The sequence below is a fragment of the Prionailurus bengalensis genome, chromosome D4, assembly GCF_016509475.1.
Source record: "Prionailurus bengalensis isolate Pbe53 chromosome D4, Fcat_Pben_1.1_paternal_pri, whole genome shotgun sequence".
Lineage (NCBI taxonomy): Eukaryota > Metazoa > Chordata > Mammalia > Carnivora > Felidae > Prionailurus > Prionailurus bengalensis.
In genome coordinates this window covers 86,045,610-86,066,605 of record NC_057359.1, presented here as the reverse complement: position 1 = coordinate 86,066,605, position 20,996 = coordinate 86,045,610, and the positions used below count along the sequence as shown (strand labels likewise).

General features: G+C 52.8%; 2 protein-coding genes and 1 long non-coding RNA gene across 12 annotated transcripts in view; 1 reads left to right on the top strand and 2 right to left on the bottom strand.

The window, feature by feature from the left end:
- The window catches only part of GARNL3 (GTPase activating Rap/RanGAP domain like 3), a 149,294-nt gene extending 147,255 nt beyond the window's left edge, over positions 1 to 2,039 (bottom strand). The window contains exon 1 of the mRNA XM_043566978.1: positions 1,879 to 2,039. Within this exon, the coding sequence (XP_043422913.1) occupies positions 1,879 to 1,970 (92 nt within the window). The 5' untranslated portion in view covers positions 1,971 to 2,039. The remainder of the gene's footprint in view (positions 1 to 1,878) is intronic.
- A 186-nt stretch (positions 2,040 to 2,225) lies between these two features.
- LOC122475214 lies at positions 2,226 to 4,665 on the top strand. Its single transcript, XR_006295115.1, has 3 exons — positions 2,226 to 2,804; positions 3,007 to 3,156; positions 3,646 to 4,665. It is a non-coding gene; the product is annotated as an uncharacterized LOC122475214 (long non-coding RNA).
- The window catches only part of RALGPS1 (Ral GEF with PH domain and SH3 binding motif 1), a 275,337-nt gene continuing 258,354 nt past the window's right edge, over positions 4,014 to 20,996 (bottom strand). For 2 of the 10 annotated variants that reach the window (XM_043566967.1, XM_043566963.1), the window contains 6 exons: positions 18,278 to 18,361; positions 16,833 to 16,938; positions 15,751 to 15,843; positions 15,455 to 15,560; positions 12,620 to 12,711; positions 4,014 to 8,631 (listed from right to left, as the gene is read on the bottom strand). In XM_043566967.1, coding sequence (XP_043422902.1) covers positions 8,602 to 8,631; positions 12,620 to 12,711; positions 15,455 to 15,560; positions 15,751 to 15,843; positions 16,833 to 16,938; positions 18,278 to 18,361 — 511 coding nt within the window. In that variant the 3' untranslated portion in view covers positions 4,014 to 8,601. Of the gene's footprint in view, positions 8,632 to 10,699; positions 12,712 to 15,454; positions 15,561 to 15,750; positions 15,844 to 16,832; positions 16,939 to 18,277; positions 18,362 to 20,996 lie in introns of those variants that run through there. The other 8 variants (XM_043566964.1, XM_043566968.1, XM_043566962.1 and 5 more) reach the window with 7 other exon arrangements.

The following is a 20,996-nucleotide window of genomic DNA, read 5'->3' as shown; positions in this document are numbered from 1 at the left end:
AGACAAGGGACTGGGTGGTAAAAATGAGAAGTCAGAGGAAGAGAAAAGTATTCTAAACCGGCACTGTCCAATGGCATAGACGTTAGTCACATGTGGCTACTTAATTCAAATCAATGAAAGTCAAGTAAAACTTAAAACTCAGTTCCTTAGTTGCACCAGCCATATTTCAAGTGCTCAGTAGTCACAGGTAGCCAGTGGCTGCAGTATCCGACCACACAGATCACAGAATGTTCCCATCATTGCAGAAAGTTCTGTTGGACAGCGCTGACCTAAATGTTCTACCTCAGGCCTGGATCCAGCTTTTGGCTCATCTCTTCAGCCTCATCTTTTGGTACATTTTTTTTTCCTTCGTGTTCCAACAGCAAGTGTAAGCACCACAAGGACAGAAAGCGATTTGCCTGGTTCTCCCAGACTAGTGGGGGAGACTTGTTATCCAGGTAATTACACACAGCGTTTGTGGGATAGCAGATAGATTACACAGATTACTGATACAGCACAGAGCTCAGCCTGGGATTCGGGGAAGACTTCCCAGAGGAGGAGGGGGCAGGCGTTACCCAAAGAGTAAAAAAAAGACTCTTCTAGAGCAAAGGCACTGATGAGAGAAAGGCACAGCATAGGGAAAGAACGACCAGCTGGTCAGGCATTTATTCATTCAATAGATAGTAACTGTCTGTGATGGGCCAGGCCTGAGGCAGGCTCTGGGGACAGAGCAGTGAACATGACTGCGATGGTCCCTATCCTCATGACGCTCACACTCGCTTGGGGTGAGGGGGAGGGGGCAGGCTGTGCCAGGGCCTCCCACCTCACATTAAGGATCCTGGTTTGTCAGCCTAGCTGTTGATTCTTCTTTTCCGCCTCAGTGGGGACCGGAGTCCCACCTCGTATCTTTCTTCATGTCCCCCCACCCCAGTCCCCATCACTGCTGTGGGAGACAGAGAGTTCTGGAGAGGGGGGTCTTGGTTAGACCCCTCCAGCAGCCAGTGAGGATGTGGATCTGAGAGGTGGAAGGATAAAGTCTAGTTGCGAGGCTACTGGAGTCATCTAGAAGAGGCCGGGGGGCCCGGAAAAGGGCAGGGCCGACTTCAGCGAGGCTGGAGCGGGAGAAGGCGCTCCGAGTTAAGAAAATGCCCGCTGAGGGAATGAGTCTGGCAGAGCAGAGCGGGTGGAAGGCGTGTCAGTGGACCAAGGGTCCAGGGAGGAGAAGGAACGGAACAGGACAGTTACAGGAGAGTTCCCCAGGCCAAACAAGGGGGGGTCGGGACGGCTCCCCCTGCAGAGGAAAGGCGGCGGCGGCGGCGGGTCAGAGGGGCACCAGGGGCCGGGCGTGTTGGGGGCCACACCGCACGAGAATGGGCGGGGCTGTGAGGCAGCAGGTGTGCGTTACCTACAGAGCCAGGCTGGGGAGGCTGGGGCTGGCCTGGGTCCTGGGGCAGCGCAGAGAGGCTCCCGCAGGAGGCAGACCTCCCCGGGACTTCAGGGGACTATCTCCCAACCTTGTCCTTGAGCATTTTATAAGAGGCGGCACGGCACATTCTCCACAGCCCGAATTCCGCCCGGAGCCCGGCTCTGCTCGGGGCCTGCCTCAGCACCGACGCTTGGGGGGCGTCTCGTCGGGTCTGGATTTCAGACGCTCGCTGGTTCTTCTCTGGGGCGACCCCCCTCCCGCACCTGCCGCTCGGGCGGCCCAGAACCCCTCGACCCCCGGCCGCTTGGCCCTGGCTCCTGGCCGGATCCCTTCAGACCACCCCCCCCCCGCCAGCGACCCCTCCCCACACCAGGGTCTCGCAGCCCTTGGTCCCCCCAGGGTGCCCCCCACCCACCACGTGGCCGGGTCCCCGCTTCCTCCCTCCCGGCCGCACCCCTCCCCAGCCGCTGTACCTGGGGCTCTCAAAGCTGCACCCCCTGCGCCGCAGCGCCGCCCTCTTCTGCCGCAGAAGCGCAGCGGCCGCCCCGCCGGGCTCCGGCTCCATCGCCCCGGGCGGGGGCCGCGGGCTCGGGCGCACTCGGGTGGGCTCGGGCCTCGGCGGGGCTCGGCGGGACGCTCGGCTCGCACGCCGCAGCCCATGCCCCGCCCCGCGCGCCTCCGCCGGGCCCAGGCCCCGCCCCTGCCCCACCCCGAACTTCAGTCCAGCCCATTCCGTGACCGGCAGCCCGGTCCAGATCCCGCCCCGACCCCGCCCCGAACTTCAGCTCCACCCACCCGAGCTCCCAAACCAGGCTTAGGTCCCGCCCCGCCCCCGCCCCGAACTTCAGCCCTGCTCTCCCCGCGCTCCTCAGCCGGGTCAACGTCCCGCCCCGGCCTCAAGCTCCAGCCACGCCCTTTCCACGGCGGCCCCACAGAGTCCCGGGTGCGGGCTCTCCTCACCTCCGTCGGGCCAACACACCCAAACCGCTCACCCTGTCCTCAGCTCGGTCGGGCCCAAGGCCCCGCCCCTCCCGCTCCGTTCCCCTCAGCCCAGCCCCAGGCCCCGCCCACCTACTCCTGCGCTAAGTTCTCGCGTGGCCTTTGCCCCCACCCCAAGGGTCGGCTCCGTAGAGCGTCGTCCCTCCACACCTCAGTACCACCAGGCCGTTTCTAGTAGCCGCGTCCCTCTGGGGGCCGCCCTTCCCTACACCCCCGCTCACCGGCACGGCCCCCCCTTTTCTCTCTAAAGTCTCGAGTCTGAGGGCCCGTTCACTCCTTCTGCCTTCAACCCCGTCCTGGGCGGGGCTCAGCCTGCGACACGGCCCCGCCCACGCCAGCGGCCCCGCCCACTCCGCCTCACCTGCGCTGGAGCTCCGGCCAACGCCCGCCAGGCGCAGGGGTAAGATACCTGCCCTCAAGGCTAAATAACCTTTCTACCGTAGTCTGCGTTAACTCGCGGATCTCCATCCTTTAAGTGGTGGTACTGCTGTCTCCTGGTGGCCGTTTGTGGCGCCTGACGGCAATGAGGATGAGGGGCTGGAATTTTGCAGGGGACGAGTTGTGGGTTCAAGTTTTGACCGGATGTGATGAACACTTTGCAGCTATGTGACAACTCCCATACACCACCGTCCTCACCTCCTCTCCAAGTCAGATGCATCTGTCTCAGAGCCCTTGCGCACGGCACTGGGGCTGAGAGCAGCGACCCTACCTGGTAAAGTTGGAGGTCACTGTGCCGTCTAAATCACGAGGAGGTAAGCTCGGGGCCCCTCAGCAGTCAGGGCTTGTCGTGGCGAGGGAGGTGTGGCTGTGCTGGGGTGGTGGAGCAGAGACTGAGGAGTGTGTGTGGGAGCCTGTGCTTGGAGAATCAGCCACTGCCGCTTTGGAAGCCACTAACTGGGAAACTGAGGCAGGCAGGGCTGGGGCTCCCGTGATCAGTTTGGATCGTGTCACTGGCACACACCGTCTCATGACTTTCCTGCTGCTCTCACTGTAATGTCTGGACTCCTTTGCTGCTGCACATTCCAGCAGAGAAGCCAATCTGCATGGAGAATGAAGGGGAGAAAGATGTAGGCGGCTTTCCACTTTTCCTTCCAACCCCCCCCCCCCGAGACCCCACTTTGGTCCTCCCACGTGTTTCCATGAGACAGGCTTGCAAGACAGCCCCCCTTTTCTTAAGCAATCTACGGGGGGCTTCTGGTTTTTGCCTAATATCCTCAACTCCCCCTTATGTATCTTTTCAGACCTGGATCCCATTACCTCCCCAAAATCCTTCGCTCAGTGAGACTGGGTTGGCTGCTTTTCCCAACTTCATCCTGCTCCTTCTCCTTCTCCTTTCTGTCTTCCTGCCTCCCCCGTCCTCCATGTGTTCAGCAATCTCTGAAATGAATCCCCAAATGCCCCTGTCCCCTCCCCAGATCCCCCACCTTCCTCTCTCCGTGTGCCCAAAGCACTGACTCTGCCCTTTCCTGAGGGCACTGCTCCCATATGTTATTCACGTTCTAGTAACCTCTGAGCAGGGCTCTGAGTGCCCCAGACCTCCTTCGTGTCTGTATCTGGCAACAGCAATGGTTTGCTAAGTGAATGCGCGTGATTAATAAATTGAGCAGTGTTCATTGGAAAACACATTTAATTTCAAAGTAAACAAAGATGTTTGTACATTAAAGTATTTAATTAGTGAAACAATTATTATCAGTGTAACAAGCTGAAAAATACAGCAACTTGATACAAGACTGAGGTAACAAAATACTTCACCAAAAATCTAAAGAATCCCACAGGGGGCTGATGTTCAGTGGTTATTGCGGGTGAGACAATTCACAAGAATTAGAGAAAGTCCTTACACAACTGCATGCAGGGGTTCCGCTGGGGGGAAAGAAAAGAAAAAAGACAGCCCAGGAGAGCGCAACAGATTTAACAAGAAACGAATTAAAATGTAGAAACTGATTTTCAACTTACTTTGCAGGATACATAAGAAATTGAAAACTACTCTCTACGCAACATTTTGAATGCTAATTGAAAAACCATGCATTTTGGCACGAAATTTATTAAAGATCATACCATACTAATAAATTAATTACTAATATTTCATTACTGAATGGTCACAGTCATTCAGAAATGAAAAAAAAGAGATTAATGATTAGAGAACAGACAGATGACCCATCACGTTGCTGCTGCAAAAAGGGATTTGGGGGCTGCACACAGTATACACACACTTGTGCAACACGGGACTCCAACGTGGTCCGTGGTACAAGTTCTCAACGCCCCAAAAATGCAGCTCTCGCTCATGCTGTACTTGCATCTAACCGTGAAATTTAAAACCAAAAATCCTCTGAAGTAAATACTGTGAATATTCCGACCCTTCTCTCTCATTCCACCTCAAGAGTCCTCGGCATGCCCAGCCGTAGCCCTGTGCCTGGGTGTTCTGCGCCAACCAGCCTCTAGGACGACGACTCCATCTAGTTCTCGTTGCAACCGAACTCGCAGAGCAAGAGGCTGTCCAGTCCGTTGAGCATTTTGAAACCTTTCTGGAGGAATCTGCGCAGGGTGTTTAACCCAGTGTTAGGAGAGAGGCAGGGTCTTGCCAGAGGAGATGCCATGTTGAGGATTATTTGTTCGTTGAGTGGTCAGCTCCGCGAGGGCAAGGATTGGGTCTGCTTGTTCTCAGCCATTTACAGTATATCCCTGGTAGAGCCTGGCACACAGGAAGCACTCACTAGAGATGTGAGTGAATGAATGAATGAACGAATGAGTGGTTTTGTGCAGAGAATGTTATTTCAAAGAGATTCTTGTAGGTTTTTTTTTTTCTTTTTAATATATGAAATCACCCAACACGTCAGTACGATGTAGGGCTGATTGAAGTCATTCATGAAGTCACACAAAATAAGTTAGGTTGTGTTTTTAGCAATGTTCACCTTGTTATGAGCATCAGTAATGTGGGTGTAGAGCTGTAGACCCCACCTGTGGAATGAAATCAGACCTCCCTTGCGAAAGGCTTCCCATTTTCATGGATTGTTTTCCACTTGTAAAATGGCATCCTGAAAGATACACATCTTGGGCTTGGGAGGTGGGAGAGGAAGATAATGAAAGAAATACTGGCCATCTTGGTAAGGAAAATAATGCTTTATAAATTCAGTTGGCAAGAGAGTGGGTTCTTTCCTAAACAGAATGCCTTCAAGTATCTTCCGCTTTAGGTTCCACAAATGGGTGATGTATGGGCTTCTTCAGGGAAAGAAAGGGAGGCCACACTCTCTCACTGGGCACACTCAGAATATTATGTCTACTGCTCTCCACTGAATCAATCCTCCATGAAGCATTTCAGTTGTTAGAATGCACTTGGCTGACCTTGAGTTATAAGACACATTCCAACCGAGAGGGGCGAAAATTATTCCCAGGGAGAGGTAGATGAGCTGTTCTTGGGGCATTGTAATGCTACCAACTACCTATTCCACAATTTGTAGAAAGCAGTCTGCAATTTTCATTCTGGGGTGCCGTGATCTATTTGCTCAAAAAAAAAAAAAAAAACCTCAGCACATGCATGTAAGACATATCACCTTCAATGGTTTCACAAACATTTGTGCATTATGGACAGTCAAGAAGCAAAAACTAGAAACGTTTCCCTCCAGGGTGAGAATCCACCCATGGATTTCTTCCTTTTGGGGTTTGTGCCTGGTCTCTTCTGTCCCAGCCTGAGGACCTTCTCACCTGCTGCTTGAGAGACAAACCAATGCTGAGAAGACAATCTGCACTTACGTGTTTGGCCCCGTGCCCCTGCTGGGAGAGCCCAGGCACCTTTCAGCCTGTCTCCAGGACTTTTCTGGTATGTTCAAGGTTCTTACCAGTTCTGAAGGCCTTTGCCAACAAGGTCTAAGCAGATTCTTCAAAAATCCAAGCTAAGAATGTTTCTAGGAGGGGATGTGGGATCCGTCTCAATGGGTGAGAAGACATTTGGAAAACAATTACAATTGTGCTATTTCAAATTCAGCTCAGAAGGAAACATTTGTGAGAGAGGAAGAAATTTTATAAAGCGCAGAAAATGATCTGATTTAGTGGAGCCTGAAATTCTGAGTGTTTTGGATTGACATCTGTAGCATTTCATGTGAGAAGAGCCAGGACAGTTGAAGAGTGGAGAAACCCAAGGAAAGTCCGTGGCTGATTTTCCAGTCTTAACGCTTCCATCCAAACTTAAGACTTAAAAAATATTAACCGGCAGAAGCAGATTCAATGTAGGTTAAAGCGTTGACCTGAATGGTTCTAGTGAGAGGTGTTGGAGTGTTTGGTGTTTTCTTTCAGCCTCTAGATGCTAATCTGAGTAGTCATTGGTATGAATTAGGTGTGCGCATCCGGACCCCGTCTGTGTGCCGGTGGGCGGAGCGCTCACAGCTAAGGTTGGACGGCACCAATTTACCATCTGGAGTCTCTCCCGGCACAGAAGTATTCAAGACTTTGCTCCACAGAAGGGCTAGTTACTGAGCACACTAAGGCTCAACCATAAAATAAGACGCTGATGGCAACTACTTTCCTCACCGATTCATTAGAATTTTCAGAAAAGTTGTCACCATTTGCTCAAAAGACAGTGGTGGGTCCTTTGGTAGTTTTTAAATTTACCAACACTGTTTACTGGGTAAGATGTTGTTTTGAAGCATCTCGCCCAGAAACTCTTAAGGGTGGTTTGATGTCTGGTCAGTGTGAGCTCTGAAACCATGATAGCAACGAGGACCCAGGGAACTCAGAAAACCATTTCAGGGTTTCCTTCTCAGAATTTGGACACCCAGATTAGGGAAGGGGAGAGAGAAGCTCTGGTGATAAAGCTACCGTAAATAAAGCTAACTTTTATTCATTATTTTGAATAAAAATGTATTTGTGCAAAATAAAAGTCACTAAAAAGACAAACAGTGACAGATAAAAGGACATTGTTCATGTGAAGAGCTCTTAACTGAATGCAGAGCTGGGACCATTCACTCCCCAGGGCTTTGCTCTCTGGTCACCATAATCATTGACAATTGTGCCCTTGGACTTGGATGTGGAGAACTTGCTGGTGACTGCGTTTGGGGGCAAGATTGGGGGGAGCTTAAGGCCTCAGTGTCACTCAGCTCCCCAGTGTAACCAGGAATCCCAGCGGGCCCCGCCCTGGCAGTAGATGATGGGAGCAAAGCCTTGGCCTGCGGGGAGAGGCTGGTGCACAGGGGCTTCTGCGCAGCCGTTCTCTGTGAGCGTGGCGGCCTCCGAGTGCTTCTGAGGAAGCTGGGAGAAAGTGTCACAATTTCCCCCTCTGGCATGGTCCAGGGGTGAGAAGACAAGGGCTTTCAGACCCTGCAGGAGAGGGGTGGGAGGAAGCGAGCAGGCCAGCCCAGTCCACAGTCCTAAAGCCGGGTCCTGTCTCAGAAGAGCCAACAGCAACAAGGCCGGGAGGGGACCCGGGGGCCCAGACAGCAGGCCTTCCAGATGAATAGCACCCATAGGAACAGAAAACAAGACACAATTTAAGGCATTGTTTGTTTACAGTAAAAGAATGCAAGGGACCCTTAACATAGGAATCTGGGCTCTCACTCTGACCTTCCTCGGTGGACAAGGCTATCACGTAAGGTGAAAGCAGGGCCTCAAAGCGAATGAAGGGTGTGATGTCACACGTCTTGTGCCAAAATGCATGTTTCTTGAAGAGTTCACACTCACTCGCACACGTACACGGCACACACACGCAGAGGACGCTTGGGGGGGGTTGTACAAAATCTGAGGCAGCCCTGTGGGCGAGCGACCCCGTGCACTTGGGGTATAAAAAGCCAACTCCATAGTCTGTTCCTTCTCTCTGGCCCCTCATGCAGGTGAACTCTGTCCACTCTTGTCCGGGAGGAAGCACGGGGGACCCAACATGGGCCGGATGCTCTCTGATCGAAGCAGCAGTTGGTGGACGGACGAGGGCCCAGAGAGGGAGGGTGGTGGGGTGCACAGTCTGGGGCCCAGCCACGGCCCTGCGGGGTGGCGCTGAAGAATGAGTGTCATGAGAGTCGCTGGGGATTGGTGTAGGTGGACGCTGCACTGGCAGAGCCCGCTGGACCGTGAGGCCGCAGGCCGAGTCCCCATGAGTCCGGCTGTGAGTCACCCAGCACCCTGGCCAAAAGCCCGTGCCCAGGACATGCACTTCGCCACCAGTCCCAGGCTGGGCTCCCAGAAGCCTCTGAAGTCACGCCAAGTCCTGCAGAGACTTATTCAAATGACATAAGGTTTGCAGGTACCTAGAAGAGAAAGCTCACCTCTTGTCAAAGTTCCAACCTTTTGGAAGGGGACAGGGGGTGCCCCTAAGGGAAGGGATCAGGTCTTTCCCAGTTAGTCTGTGAATGAGCAGGTCAGGTGGGGAAGAGGGCCTGGCAGGAATAATGGCCACTGTTTGTTAAGTGGCCACTGTGTACCAGGCGCTTAACATCAACACGCCCCTCCAGTCTTCACAGCACCCCTTGGGGCAGGTTCTGGAAGTGTCCCCATTACACAGATGAGGGCCCTGAGGCTTAGAGAGGGAAAGCCCACAGCGAGTAAACGACAGGCTAAGGCACCAGAGCCCCTGCTCTCAATCACTATCCTGGCATCAAAATAAAACTTTGCTTGGAGCCGAGAGGAGACAAATCCTGCAGGAATGGGCGTATGCATCTGGAAGGGACAGCAGCGGGCCGGTGTGGGTCGTGAGGGCACGGCAGGAATTGACAAGTGGAAGCACCAGGAGGAGTAGTCGGGATGCCGGGACCCCTAAGGCCTTCCCATGGCTGTGTCCCCAGAACACGATCCCAGCTCCCTTTGCTGGGGAGACCACCAGCTCAAGGTCAGGGCGTTTCCCTGTCCCTTCAAATCCGCCCCCAGCCCCAGGCCCCCCAACCTAGCAACTGCCACGGGGTTCCAGGAAATTTGAGGAGAAGCAATTTCATCAAAAACAAATCCACCTTGGTATCAATTTGGTCAAAGTGATGAACTGGAAAAAAATGCATCTCCCTGCACCAGACGAGAGTTATAAGAACGGTCACAGCAGCACTGTTCAAAATAGCAAAAAGCAGGAAGTCATCCCTGGGATCACTGCCAGCAGAATTAATAAAAAAAATATCACTACAAATAAATGAATGACAGCAACACACATTGACACAGATGAATCTCAGGAACACACTGTAGGAGAAGTGCAAGTCACAGAAGAAAATATCTAGTTACGGTTCTATTTATAAAAATGTTTTAAAAAATGTAACCCAGACAATACGTTGAGGAATCAAATACACGTGCCAGCATTTTAAAGACACAGTAAATAAATCGGCAAGTGGTTATGGGTGCAGGCAGACAGAAAGGAGACTGAAGTAGGAAAACCCTGGGCGAGGGAAGGTTCCGAGGCCCCAGGAGGTCCTGCCTTTAGGTTGGCTGGGTGGGCAGGTACTTGGGTGCTTGTTGTATAGCTGTGGTTTACACCTTACACATACGTTGTAAGTCAGGTGTAAGTGTATTCAGTGTTAGTACAAACAGTTTTAAGAAATGCAAGGCCACAAAGAGAAAACCAATTTTAGTCACTGAGATCTCCCATGGGAGTAGATGCCTTTCTGTGATGGCTTTCACCGGAGCCTCCTGGACGCCATCACAAGGATGTGCGGGGCGTCACTGAATCCTCTGCTGTGGAGTATTTAGCTGTTGCCAATTTTTTTATGATCACAGCATAGAGCGGGGATATGAGGTTGAAAGTAAACTCAAAATAAAAGGGGAAAAAAGTAGAAGAAAATAAAAGATCCCCATCCCCTAGGTCTAAAAATTGGACAAAAATACTTAAAAGTTGCAAAACCTTTTGCCACGTCACATGGCATTTGCCATACACGAAATCCTGTTTGTCCTTTTAACCAAACACCTGCTCTGCCAAACGGGTTGGACCCAGTTCCCTGCTATCTGCCCTGGAGTCGCTGCCATCCTCAGAGGTGTCCCCTCCCCGGCCCACAGAAGGGACAATGGGCTCTTGCTCGGGGCAAGCATCTTGGCTCCCGCTGAGGTGCCTAAGCCGTTGCCACCGGGCAGATGCCAAGGCCGGGTTTCTCTCCCCTGCCCCGCCCTCCTGGTGGCCCACCTCCGGGCAGGCAGTCCCTGGCCACCACGGCCTCTTGCTCACAGGTCACAGGGCCACGTGTGCGTGGCAGGTGAGCTCCTGTGCTCTGTTCTCTTAGGACGGCACTCGGGAGCTCACAAAGGGCCCCAGACACACACGGTGTGACTAGTTTGGAAAAGGTCAGGGTGCTCGTCCTCTCTTCATGTGACCTGAGGACTTGTTCACTGGGGGTCACCTTCAGGTGACTGCCAAAAAAAAAAACAAAACAAAACAAAAAAACCCTGGCCTTCCCATCGTGGAGACAAGCAATTACCTTTGTTTAATGTAAAAAAATATACATAAGCGTTCCAGATACCACGGAATTCTGGTTTCTTGTATATCATTTTAGAAATTTTATATGCAGACACAAACATACATATTATAAATATGTTTATGTATTTTAATACAAATAAGATCGTCCTTGCATGTTTTACACTCCGCTTAAAATTTTTTTTTTTTTTTACGTAATCTCTACGCCTCACCTGGGGCTCGAACTCATGACCCCGAGATCAAGAGTCTGTTCTATGGACTGAGCCAGCCAGGTGCCCCTGTACTTTGCCTTTTACTTCCGTCTTGGAGCCCCTTTCAGGGTACCACACACACAGATCTGCTTCCCTCCTTCTAATTGCTATCAGGTGGTGGACAATAGGGATTTACTGACGGTCACAGAGGTTTCCAGTTCTGTCAAGGACAATGCTGCAGTGAACATTCTTACCCACACGCATGTGTGAGTGTATCAGTGGGGCAAATTCCCAGCAGGCAGATAGGTGAGTTGGGGGACTCAAATGCAATTTATTTTGAGCTTTCCTCGAAGTGGTACCTCAAGTTTTCCCCTTGTCGGTCTTTCCTACTGTTTTAGTTTGTCGAGAACTTTCTGCTAATTCTGCTTTCTCGCTTCCCATCATCTATAATCTGACCAGCTTGTCGCATATGTTCTATCTCACGTTACAGATGAAAATCCTGAAGGGGACCAAACTGAGACCTCCTTCTGGTTTTCGAGAAAACTGTGCTGTCACCAGCATCCTCCTGGACCCAAATGCCTGGCGTGAAATAGCCTTTGCTGGCCCCCAACCCACCCCAGACCTCAGAGCTGGTGCCTCCCAGCTGCTACCCACCGGAAGCTGCCACAGCCCACTCCACACTCTGGTGCTTGCTCTGTCCCCACACTGAGAGGCATCCACTCCCCAGTGCCCTCTTCTGGCCGATCCCTGGGGAGCACGGAGAGGGAGGCCTCCGGGCATGAGTACCAATCCTGCCACCAGTGACCAAATGCTGCCCACTGACTCCTGGGGGCAGGAAGCCCCAGCGTGCCCCTTCGGGTGCTGAGGGTTGGGGAGCCAGGCCTCCCAGAAGCCTGACAGCCAAGGCCGTGCTTCCAGACCTTTAGTTCAACTGCAGGAGGCTGAGCAAGCCGGGGGCCCTCTGGGAAGTGCGAGGCGGGATAGCTCAGGCAGAGAGTATAGACTTTGGTGTCAGGCAGACCAGGGTTAGATCTTGCTAACTGTGGGACCTTAAACGAGTATCTGCCACTTTCTGAGCCTCAGTGTCCTCAGCATAAAATGGAGACAGTAAGAGAACCTACCTCAACGAGTGTTGGAAGGATTTGGGTCAAATCCTGCAGGTAAAGCATTTCCCATAATGCCTGGTCCTGGGCGGGGTGCAGACCAGAGGCCCCCTGGCTCCAATACATTGAGCAGCGGCCATGGTTAGCTCTCAGTATTAGCTAGTATTATTATTCCTAAGGGCTGTGGGGCAGGGAGGCCCTTTCATCAGTCTGGAGTATTCCCATGAATCAACTTTTGTGAGGGGGATGGTCTAAATAGATGCTATATCATGATCCTTGGGGCGACATCACCCCTGCCACCTAACTGTGCCCAATGGATGTTTCCCACTTCCTTTAGTGGGAAAGACACAGGGACCAGATTCAAAGTTCTGGTCTGGAGCCAGGCTTAGTCCTAAGCTGAGCAGACGGTGCCCTGTCTCACGGAAAAAGGCTTTTCAAAAGAGGGTGTCTGGGAGCAGAGCTAACAGGCCCTGAGGGAAGGAGGGAGCTCTTATTTTCTATGGACCCTTAGTCCCAAGGGAAAGGATATTTCATGTGACAAGCAGGGTTTTGGTGACTTTACCTGAGGCCTGTTGCTTTTACATGCATCATCCAAATGCTTGTGCCACAGTATTGCATGAAACCGGGAACCAGTCTGGAACTTGTAAACATTGCCTGACGGGCAAAGAAACTATTGGTTAGGAAGAGGGAGGGCACCTGGGAGGGTCTGCCCGTGGCTAGGGCATGAAGATAAACGTGAACATAGGTTAACTAAACCAAGGAAGGTCAGGAGCAGCCCAGGGCAAGCTTGGGGCCGGCAGAGGCAGAACTTCTGGTGCCTCTGGGCTCTCTCTCTGGACCAGGGCTCTTAACCATTTTGGGGGTCACGGTGCATTTGGCTCTGGTGAAGTCTGTGGCCCCTTCTCAGGATAATGCTTTCAAATGCATAAAAGAAAATACAAAGGATATCAATACCACTGGAATACAGTTATCAAACTACCAAACAACGTGAGTGACACAGATATACCTGGGTTTCTCTATTAACCCACCGATAACAAGACCCAGGGGCAGGTCTGACACGGTACTGTAACTCCAGAGAGATGAGTAGAAATGCCACTCTGAGAAATCTGCAATAATATGTGATAGGAAAACATCTGTGGTTTTTCTTGCAGATAAAATCACAGATGTTGTGAACGTTCTCGTAGTCTAATGCTCGTAAATAAAGGCGTGAGAGGCCACAGAAAACCAAGATGTAATTTTTTCCCCACTCAGGTTCACAGATCCTTTGGATTTATCCACAGACCCTGGCCACCCTCTGTGTCATACTGCCCTCTGCTTGGGGACAGTGCTTTCCTGGGGGCTAAGGCCCAAGAGTGGCCTGTGGTCCCTGTGGCCATATGGTCCTTAAGTCAGGCTCATGTAGGCACACAGCCTTTACTTCCTCAAGAAACCTCTTCTAATCCAGGCCCAGGGCCTTGAGGAAGAAATTCCCGTGGTAACCAGCCTGGGATGCCCTCTGATGTGTGTCTAACTGTGTGTGGATTCAGTTGCTCAGACCTGGAGCAGAGAACTTGGCTCCTCTCTCCTCTGCCCCCTGGGCCCCTTGAGGTTGGTGCTCCTTTACTGCCCAGCTAATGACATTAGAACCCTGCCAGTCACGGTGTGGTCTGTCTCCTGCAGCAGCTGTTACCTGGGAGCTTGTTAGATATACAGAAGCTTGGCCTCCACCCCAGATCCGCTGAATCCAAATCTGAATTTTAACAAGATCCTCAGGTGCTTTTTAAGTACACGAACTTTGCACTAGAACATTCCTGTGAGGATGTGAAGATGCTCGGAGACTTTATAATCCCAGCGACTTTGCCTAGCTAGAACCCAACACCCAGGCATTTCAGGGTTTTGTCATGTGACGTGCGCCACCAGGAAGATTAGCATGGCCCATTCTGTTTTTTTTTTGTTTTGTTTCTGTTTTTTTTGAGTATAGTTGACACAAAATGGTACATTAATTTAAGCTGTACAACAAAGCGCTTCAACGAGTTTATACATTATGCTGTGCTCACCACAGTGTAGTTATTAGCTATCACCACACAACACTATTAAAATATCATTGACTATATTCCTTATGTTGTGCTTTTATTCCTGTGACTTATTCATTCCGTAACTGAAAGCCTGTGTCTCCCACTCCCCTTCACCCATTTTGACAACCCCTTACCCCTCTTTCCCCTCTGGTACCCATCAGTTCATCCTCTGTATTTATAGGTCTGATTCTGCTTTTTTTCCTTCTAGATTCCACATATGAGTGAAATCATATGGTATTTGTCTTAGTCTGATTTATTTCACTTAGTGTAATACTCTTTCGGTCCATCCATGTTGTCACAAATGGCATGATCTCATCCTTTTTTATGGCTGCATAATATTTTTATGGTGTGTGTGTGTGTGTGTGTGTGTGTGTGTGTGTGTGTGAATGACACCTTCTTTATCCATTCATCTATCAAAGGACACTTAGGTTGCTTCCATATCTTGGCTATTGTAAATAATGCAATAAACTTTAAACATAGGGGTGAATTTCTTTTTGAATTAGTGTCTTCATTTTCTTTGGGTAAATACCCAGTAATGGAATTATTGGATCATATGGTATTTCTATTTTTAATTTTTTGAGGAACCTCCATACTGTTTTCCACAGTGGCCGTACCCTTTCACATTCCCATCAGCAGTGCACAAATGTTCCCTTTTCTCCACATCCTTGCCAATACTTGTTATTTCTTGTCTTTTTTATTTTAGACTGGTGTGAGGTGATATCTCATTGTGGTTCTGATTTCCGTTTCCTTTGGAGCGTGGCCTATTCTGAATGTCCAGTGCAGGCAGCGCTCCTGGACAAGATGGCGCCCAGAACCTCTCCTTCTACCCAACATGGTCATGGAGGAGGGGTGGAACCAGGAGGGAAATGGAAGATGGCCAGACAAGGTAAAGTTGGGGCTTTTGTAAAAAGGCTCTTCTCAGATTTGGCCTTGGACTAGGATATTGTGAGAGTCTCACAGCACAGGTGATGTCAGGGGCATCCCTGAAATCTCCCAAGACCTAAGACCCTCCCAGCCACGTGGTCCCTGCCTCATGCAGCGTTATATTATTTATTCCAAGACCCCGAGGCCACAGCTCCAAAGGTGGCGGGCCCCAGTAGCCACAGGTGAGGCCACAAAAGGGTTCCTGGAGCCACATGCCATGCCCACTGCTCACTGAACACACTGACTGCGATCTAAGCAGCTTTTTCATGGACTAGTGAGGGGACCCTCTGATCACAACCTAAAGCAAAAGGAAAGCAGCAGCCCCCAAAGTTCCTACTGTTTCAAAATGTACATTTAGTAGGAGAGGAAAACAGGGTAGAGAGAAATGGTGGGCACCCGGCGCCGGGCCCGCTGCCTACCTTTGTCAGGGTTATTCAGCTGGAAGATATCGGGGTGCTCGGGGTCATCAGGAAGCTGCACCATCCAGCCCACAACGGAGACCTTTTTGCCGGGTGTGGATTTATACTGGGGAAGAACAACAGCGTAACCAGGAGGCCCACGCCCTCCATTCCCCCGCATCGTCTCCCCCAGGAAGGCTGGGGGGCCCGGCGAGGTTCCTTCCCACCCCTGCCACCTCCCCTGCCTCCCTCCGCCCCTCCTCTGCAGGTCATACTACATGAAGTCCCAGCATGGAAAGTCCTTTCATGGGACTTACGTGTTTTCTGTCCGTGCCCCGCAAGGACTTGGCTCCGTAGTACAGGAGGGTGGATCCCGAGAGGATGACCCAGTACCTGGTCCACGAGGAAAGCTACAGAGGAAGGGGAGGCAGAGTGACACCCCAGCAAGTAGTGGGGAAGTCCCCCCTCCCTGTCTGATTACAGACCCAGCCCCGTGGGTGGAAGGGTGCCCCTCCCCCCCCCCCCCCCCCCCCCCCCCCCGCCTCAAGCCAATGCCAGTGCTGGCTTCACCTCCTCACCTCTTCCCTGGCCACTCACCCACTAATGTCACGTCCACCCAGGGCCTAGAGGAGGGAGACCCTCCTCATCTGTGCCTCCGAACTCCTCAGCCCTAAGCCCTACCTCCCCTCTCTGGCTCCTTTACTCAGAGAGCCTTTCGTTTCCTAGCTTGTTTAAGGCTTGTTAAGAGCCAAGGCTTAATTCCTACATATTGAGGTAACTTGGGCCCAAGAATATCCTGGGGAAAAATATTTTTATTTTTTACTTTTAAAAAATTTTTATTTATTTTTTTAAATGTTTATTTAGTTTTGAAGGGGGGAGGGGCAGAGAGAGGGAGACAGAGGGTCTGAAGCGGACTCCACACTGACAGCAGAGAACACGATGTGGGGGCTCGAACTCAGAACTGTGAGATCATGGCCTGAGCCGAAGTCGGATGCTCAACTGATAGAGCCACCCAGGCGCCCCAGGGAAAAACATTTTTAAAACCCAGACATGCTCAGCCATTGCCCAGCAGAACCATGATACCCGCACTGGGGTGCTCTGGCTGAGATGGAATGCCAATGCTGTGCTGACCCTCTCGAGGGCAGTACCAACCTAACTCCAGGGCTCTGCCAGCTTCCACTTGCCCTCATCACAGCCCTGGCTCACTGCACGCTCACTGTGTGCACGGCCATGCATGTGACCTTCTTGCCGAGTCCTCTAGGACACAGACACTATTTTATCCCAATTTACAGATACGGGAACTGAGGCCCTTGCCCATTCAGTGGCACAGCCAGGGCTGGAGCCTGGGGCCCTCACCGATGCCCCGGCCGCCTCCGGATGGAGGGCTGTCTGCACTTACCGCGGGCTTCCGTCCTTCCTTGAGCAGAGTTTTCCTCCTCAGAGGACCCTCCATGGTGGGCACTGCGGCTGAGCTCCCCAGCGTACAGATGCACGGGCCCGTGGGGCTGAGGGGAGACCACGAGTCAGACGCCGCCCTGCAGGAGCTGGGGTCAGGCACCCTCTCCCTCCCACGTCCCCACTGCAGAGTCCCTGATCCTGCGCCAGGCCAGAAACTCAACGCTGTCGAGAAAAGGCCAGGGAGGGACCCCTGAGGCCGAGGGCAGCTTGAAGGAAGAGGGGCCAGGGCGGCCACAGCCGCAAACTTTCACCTCCCTCATCTTTCTGAGCCTGCAAGGCCCAAGGCTTGGTGACCGAGCTCCCTATAACCCAGCAGCACCCGCCACCCTGTCCTGAGCTCTGCGGTGGCTTCCTCCTGCCTTGCCCCTGTGCTCCCACCTTTCTCTGGGGCCTATGCAGCCCCTCCTTGTGGGGCAGGAGCCTGGAGGAGCAGTGGGGGAGGTGGGGGTGGAGTGAGAAGCGGGGAGGAGGACAGCTGACCAGCCCTGCACCTTTGCCTCAGGGCTCCCTTCTCCCCCAGGGCCGCAGGGTTTCAGGCGCCACCTACAGGTGAAGGCCGCCAAGTGCACTCTGGCCGGGACCTGTCCCCTGGGCTTCACTCACTGGGCAGGCGCCTCCCATGGGCATCTCCCTCAACTTGGCGCCTTTCCTCAAGCTGCTTTTTCTCCACGTGCGTGTGAATGACACCGCCGTCCACCTGGCGGCTTGAACCAGGGACCTGGGGTGTTTCTCCACTTACTCCTCCACCCCTGCAACCTACTGAATCCCAAGGATGCCCTGATCCCAAGTCCTACATATGCCTGACTACACCTCTCAGTCACCCTGCCCGCCCCCGCCGCCCCCCCCCCCCCCCCGCCTTAGGCCAACTTGGCTCTTCCTTTGGACAACTGCCCGATGCTCTGCCCCAGCCTCCTTGCGGCCCCTCCTGCCTTCCTCCTGCACCCTCTCCAGCTCTCCATGCCTCTGGCCAGGATGACCTGGTCATGCCACAGTCTGTCACCTCCCCCCAACCCTGCTCGGTCCCACCTCTCCAACCTCATCTCCACCCCTCCCCCTCTCATTTCTGACAACACTGACTCTCCTTCATTTGCTTCGGCTTGGGGCACTCTTATTATCGCTACACCTCCCCTCCCTGTATTTGCTTAATTCCTATCACTCTTCCAGTCATTTCTCCAGAGAGCCCTTCCTTGCTCCATCCCACCTCCACTCTGGGACCATCAGTCATCTGGGATTATCCGTTAGGCCTGTTTCTCCTGTGGCAGCGGCGTCCCGGGCCAAGGCAGAGGCCACGTCTGTCCCATGAGCAACCTCTAGCACAGTGTGTGGCCTCCAACGAGCAGCCTAGAGCTGTTCGTCAAATAACTGAACACACCAATCAATGAATACCTGTAGACGCAGCTCCGGGTCCGGGGAGAATTCCGCACTGGAACGCGCCAGTTGGGCCCCAGGGTGGCATAGAGACGTCCCCTGCTTCAGAGGAAAAGGGTGGACTTTTAGCAACAGCCCGGAACAACCAGATACTCTGAGGAAGCGAGGGTATCTCAGACCCTGCGGCCATTAGCTCGGGAAGCTTCAACCTCAACTCTTCCCACACCTCCTCCGTCATGCTACAGGCACATCTGGGGCACATTCAGGGCCAGTTCCCAAGGCTCCAGGTGATTCTTCCCTTAACTTTCTAATTAAATGTTTACCCCTCTTCCAGTGGCAGGGGGTGACTAAAATCAGGGCACACCCACTTACCCAATGTGAAGCTGACATATTTAACAGAAAAAAGCAGGAAAGCCCAAATGTTCCATGGCTAACCCAGTGAAAAGGGCGCACACAGCGACAGAATTGTGGGCAGTCTTGCACGTTGGGCCTGGGGGGGGGGGGGCCTGGAATCTCTCCGTGGGCTACCCCTCCGGCTTCTCAGCTCCTCTCCCTCCTGGAGTCCCCAGCAGGGAGCCCTTGCAGAGGAAGGTGCAGTTTCCAGAGTAAGCAGGGAGCTTAACCTATTTGGGGGGAGGCTTCCATTTTTCTTCTCTTCGTCTTTTCCTCTTTCAGCAGAATGACTTCTTGTATCCACTCGGTCCTCAACCTTCTCACCCCTGCAGCATGGTCTCTCCCTGGGCTGTAGCATTCCTTGCCCATTGGCTAAACAATGATGTAACCCAATTTATAGTCAGACGGGGTGAAGACTTCCTTTTCAAATATTCTCTCTATTCTCTACTGCCCGTCCTCAGTTGCCGCGTGCTGCCCCACAGCTCTGGACACCTGGGGGTGGCGTGGGACATCGTCATTCACTCCAGCAGGTGTGTCATACCATAAGTGAGCTCCGGTTCCTCCAAGAGAGGGTGTCGTTGTTCGCTGCCCCTCCATCCTCCACTTGAGAAGGACCTGTTCTTGAGGAGCATCTTGGGTCTCCTGTGCAGAGGCCCAAGTTCAGGGCTCGTGGGAGTCTGAGGCCTTCTAGGCCAACTGCTCTGGGACCCTGCTCCTTCTGCCCAACAGCTACTCCTCTTCAGGAGGTAAAGGGCCACAGCATGTGCTTGGCCCCTCAAGTCCTCAAATGCAATGGATCTCAGCCTTTCCCCACCACCCCTTGGTGACAGATGATGGTCAGAGGCTGACCCCACCCCTGCCCCCACCATGAACTGTGGCACAGAGGTGGCCCTGGCAGGTCCAACTCCCAGCCCACAGACCGACGGTTTCCTCCCTCTCTTCCATTCAGAAAGAGGCTTGCAACGCAGTGAGTGAGTGACATTACAGGTCATGATGAATCTGCTCTCACTTATGAAAAGCTTCAGTACTTTCACCATTACTGGGAACACTACTGCGTACCTCACAGCTGGGTGTGGCACCGTGACATGTTACCACCCCGTGCTTAAGCGGGCTGCTGGGAGAGCTCGCTACGGGCTGCCTCCAGGGTTGCTTTCCTCCACAGCCACCACCAGAGGTTTCTTATGAATTGGGGCAGAGTGTGACAGTGAACCTTTCTGCGATGACATTCCTTGTGCCAGGAAGACGTCTCCTCGCTTGATCTGGAACCCTGCTCTGAACCACCACCTGTCTGGAGTTGGAGATGGAGCCTCCCTTTCCAGAGCTGGGTCCTCTGGCTTCTTCTTCTCCACCTTTCATCTTGTGGGTCTTTTTGCCCTGGTACCCGAAGAAAATGTGTGATGACAGCAGGCTGTCCCCAGTGACTGGCAGTTCCACCAACAGGGGGGTGTGGCTGCCACTGCTACCTTCCCTCTGTCGTGCTCTCCTTTCTGAGACTGTCCATGGCTGCACACTCAGTAGATGTCTGCAGGACTGACGCTTGTTGACGGAGACCCTTAAACCAACATCTTCCAACCAGCCTAGCCTTGTAAGCAACCTTTCTTCACATTCTTTCTAAGGGCGCGGGGTGCCCCCTGGTGCACTGGACTGGTGGGGGAGTGTCGGGGCACGGAGATCACTAGTGAGTGGGGGCTCATATGTGCAAGGCTGTTACACTCACCATCTCACTGGAGCTTTGTTTAAGTTAAGCACATTATCTTCCCCAGAATAGGGAAACTGAGGCTCAATGATGTGAAGACACTTGACAGAGGCCTGAGCGTAATAAACCAGGACTGGACCCTGTTCTGTCTGGTTGTATAGCCCAAGCTCTTCCCACACCCTTCAGGGTCACAGGGAGGCCCAGATGTCACGTGTTGGGGCTCTGCCACAGGCACTGGCTCTGTGTGTGGAACTGGCACCATGTGGGTGGCTTCTGGGTGCTCTCCCAGAGGTACCCCTCCATGTAGGTCTCTGCCACAGCTCACACTGTTCGGGCTTTGTCGGTGTCCATGAGACTGGATGGCCACAACAGTCTTAGGCCCTAGATCTCCTTGGGTAGGACCCTTCCCAGGCCCCTTGTCCCTTGGTCTCCGCGCTGGAGTAACCTTCTGGTGGTTTTGGCTGATGGGCACGGAAGGGCAACTGCTTACCACGAGACACGCCGCTCCTCCCAACTCTGTGAAGGGTGCTATTCCCACCGTGACTCAAGTGAGGAACCTGAGGCTCAAGGAAGTGAAGCCACTCATCCCACCCCACTGGCCTGTCATTAGGGATTTAGGGATGGAGATGCAAATATTAACAAAGGGAG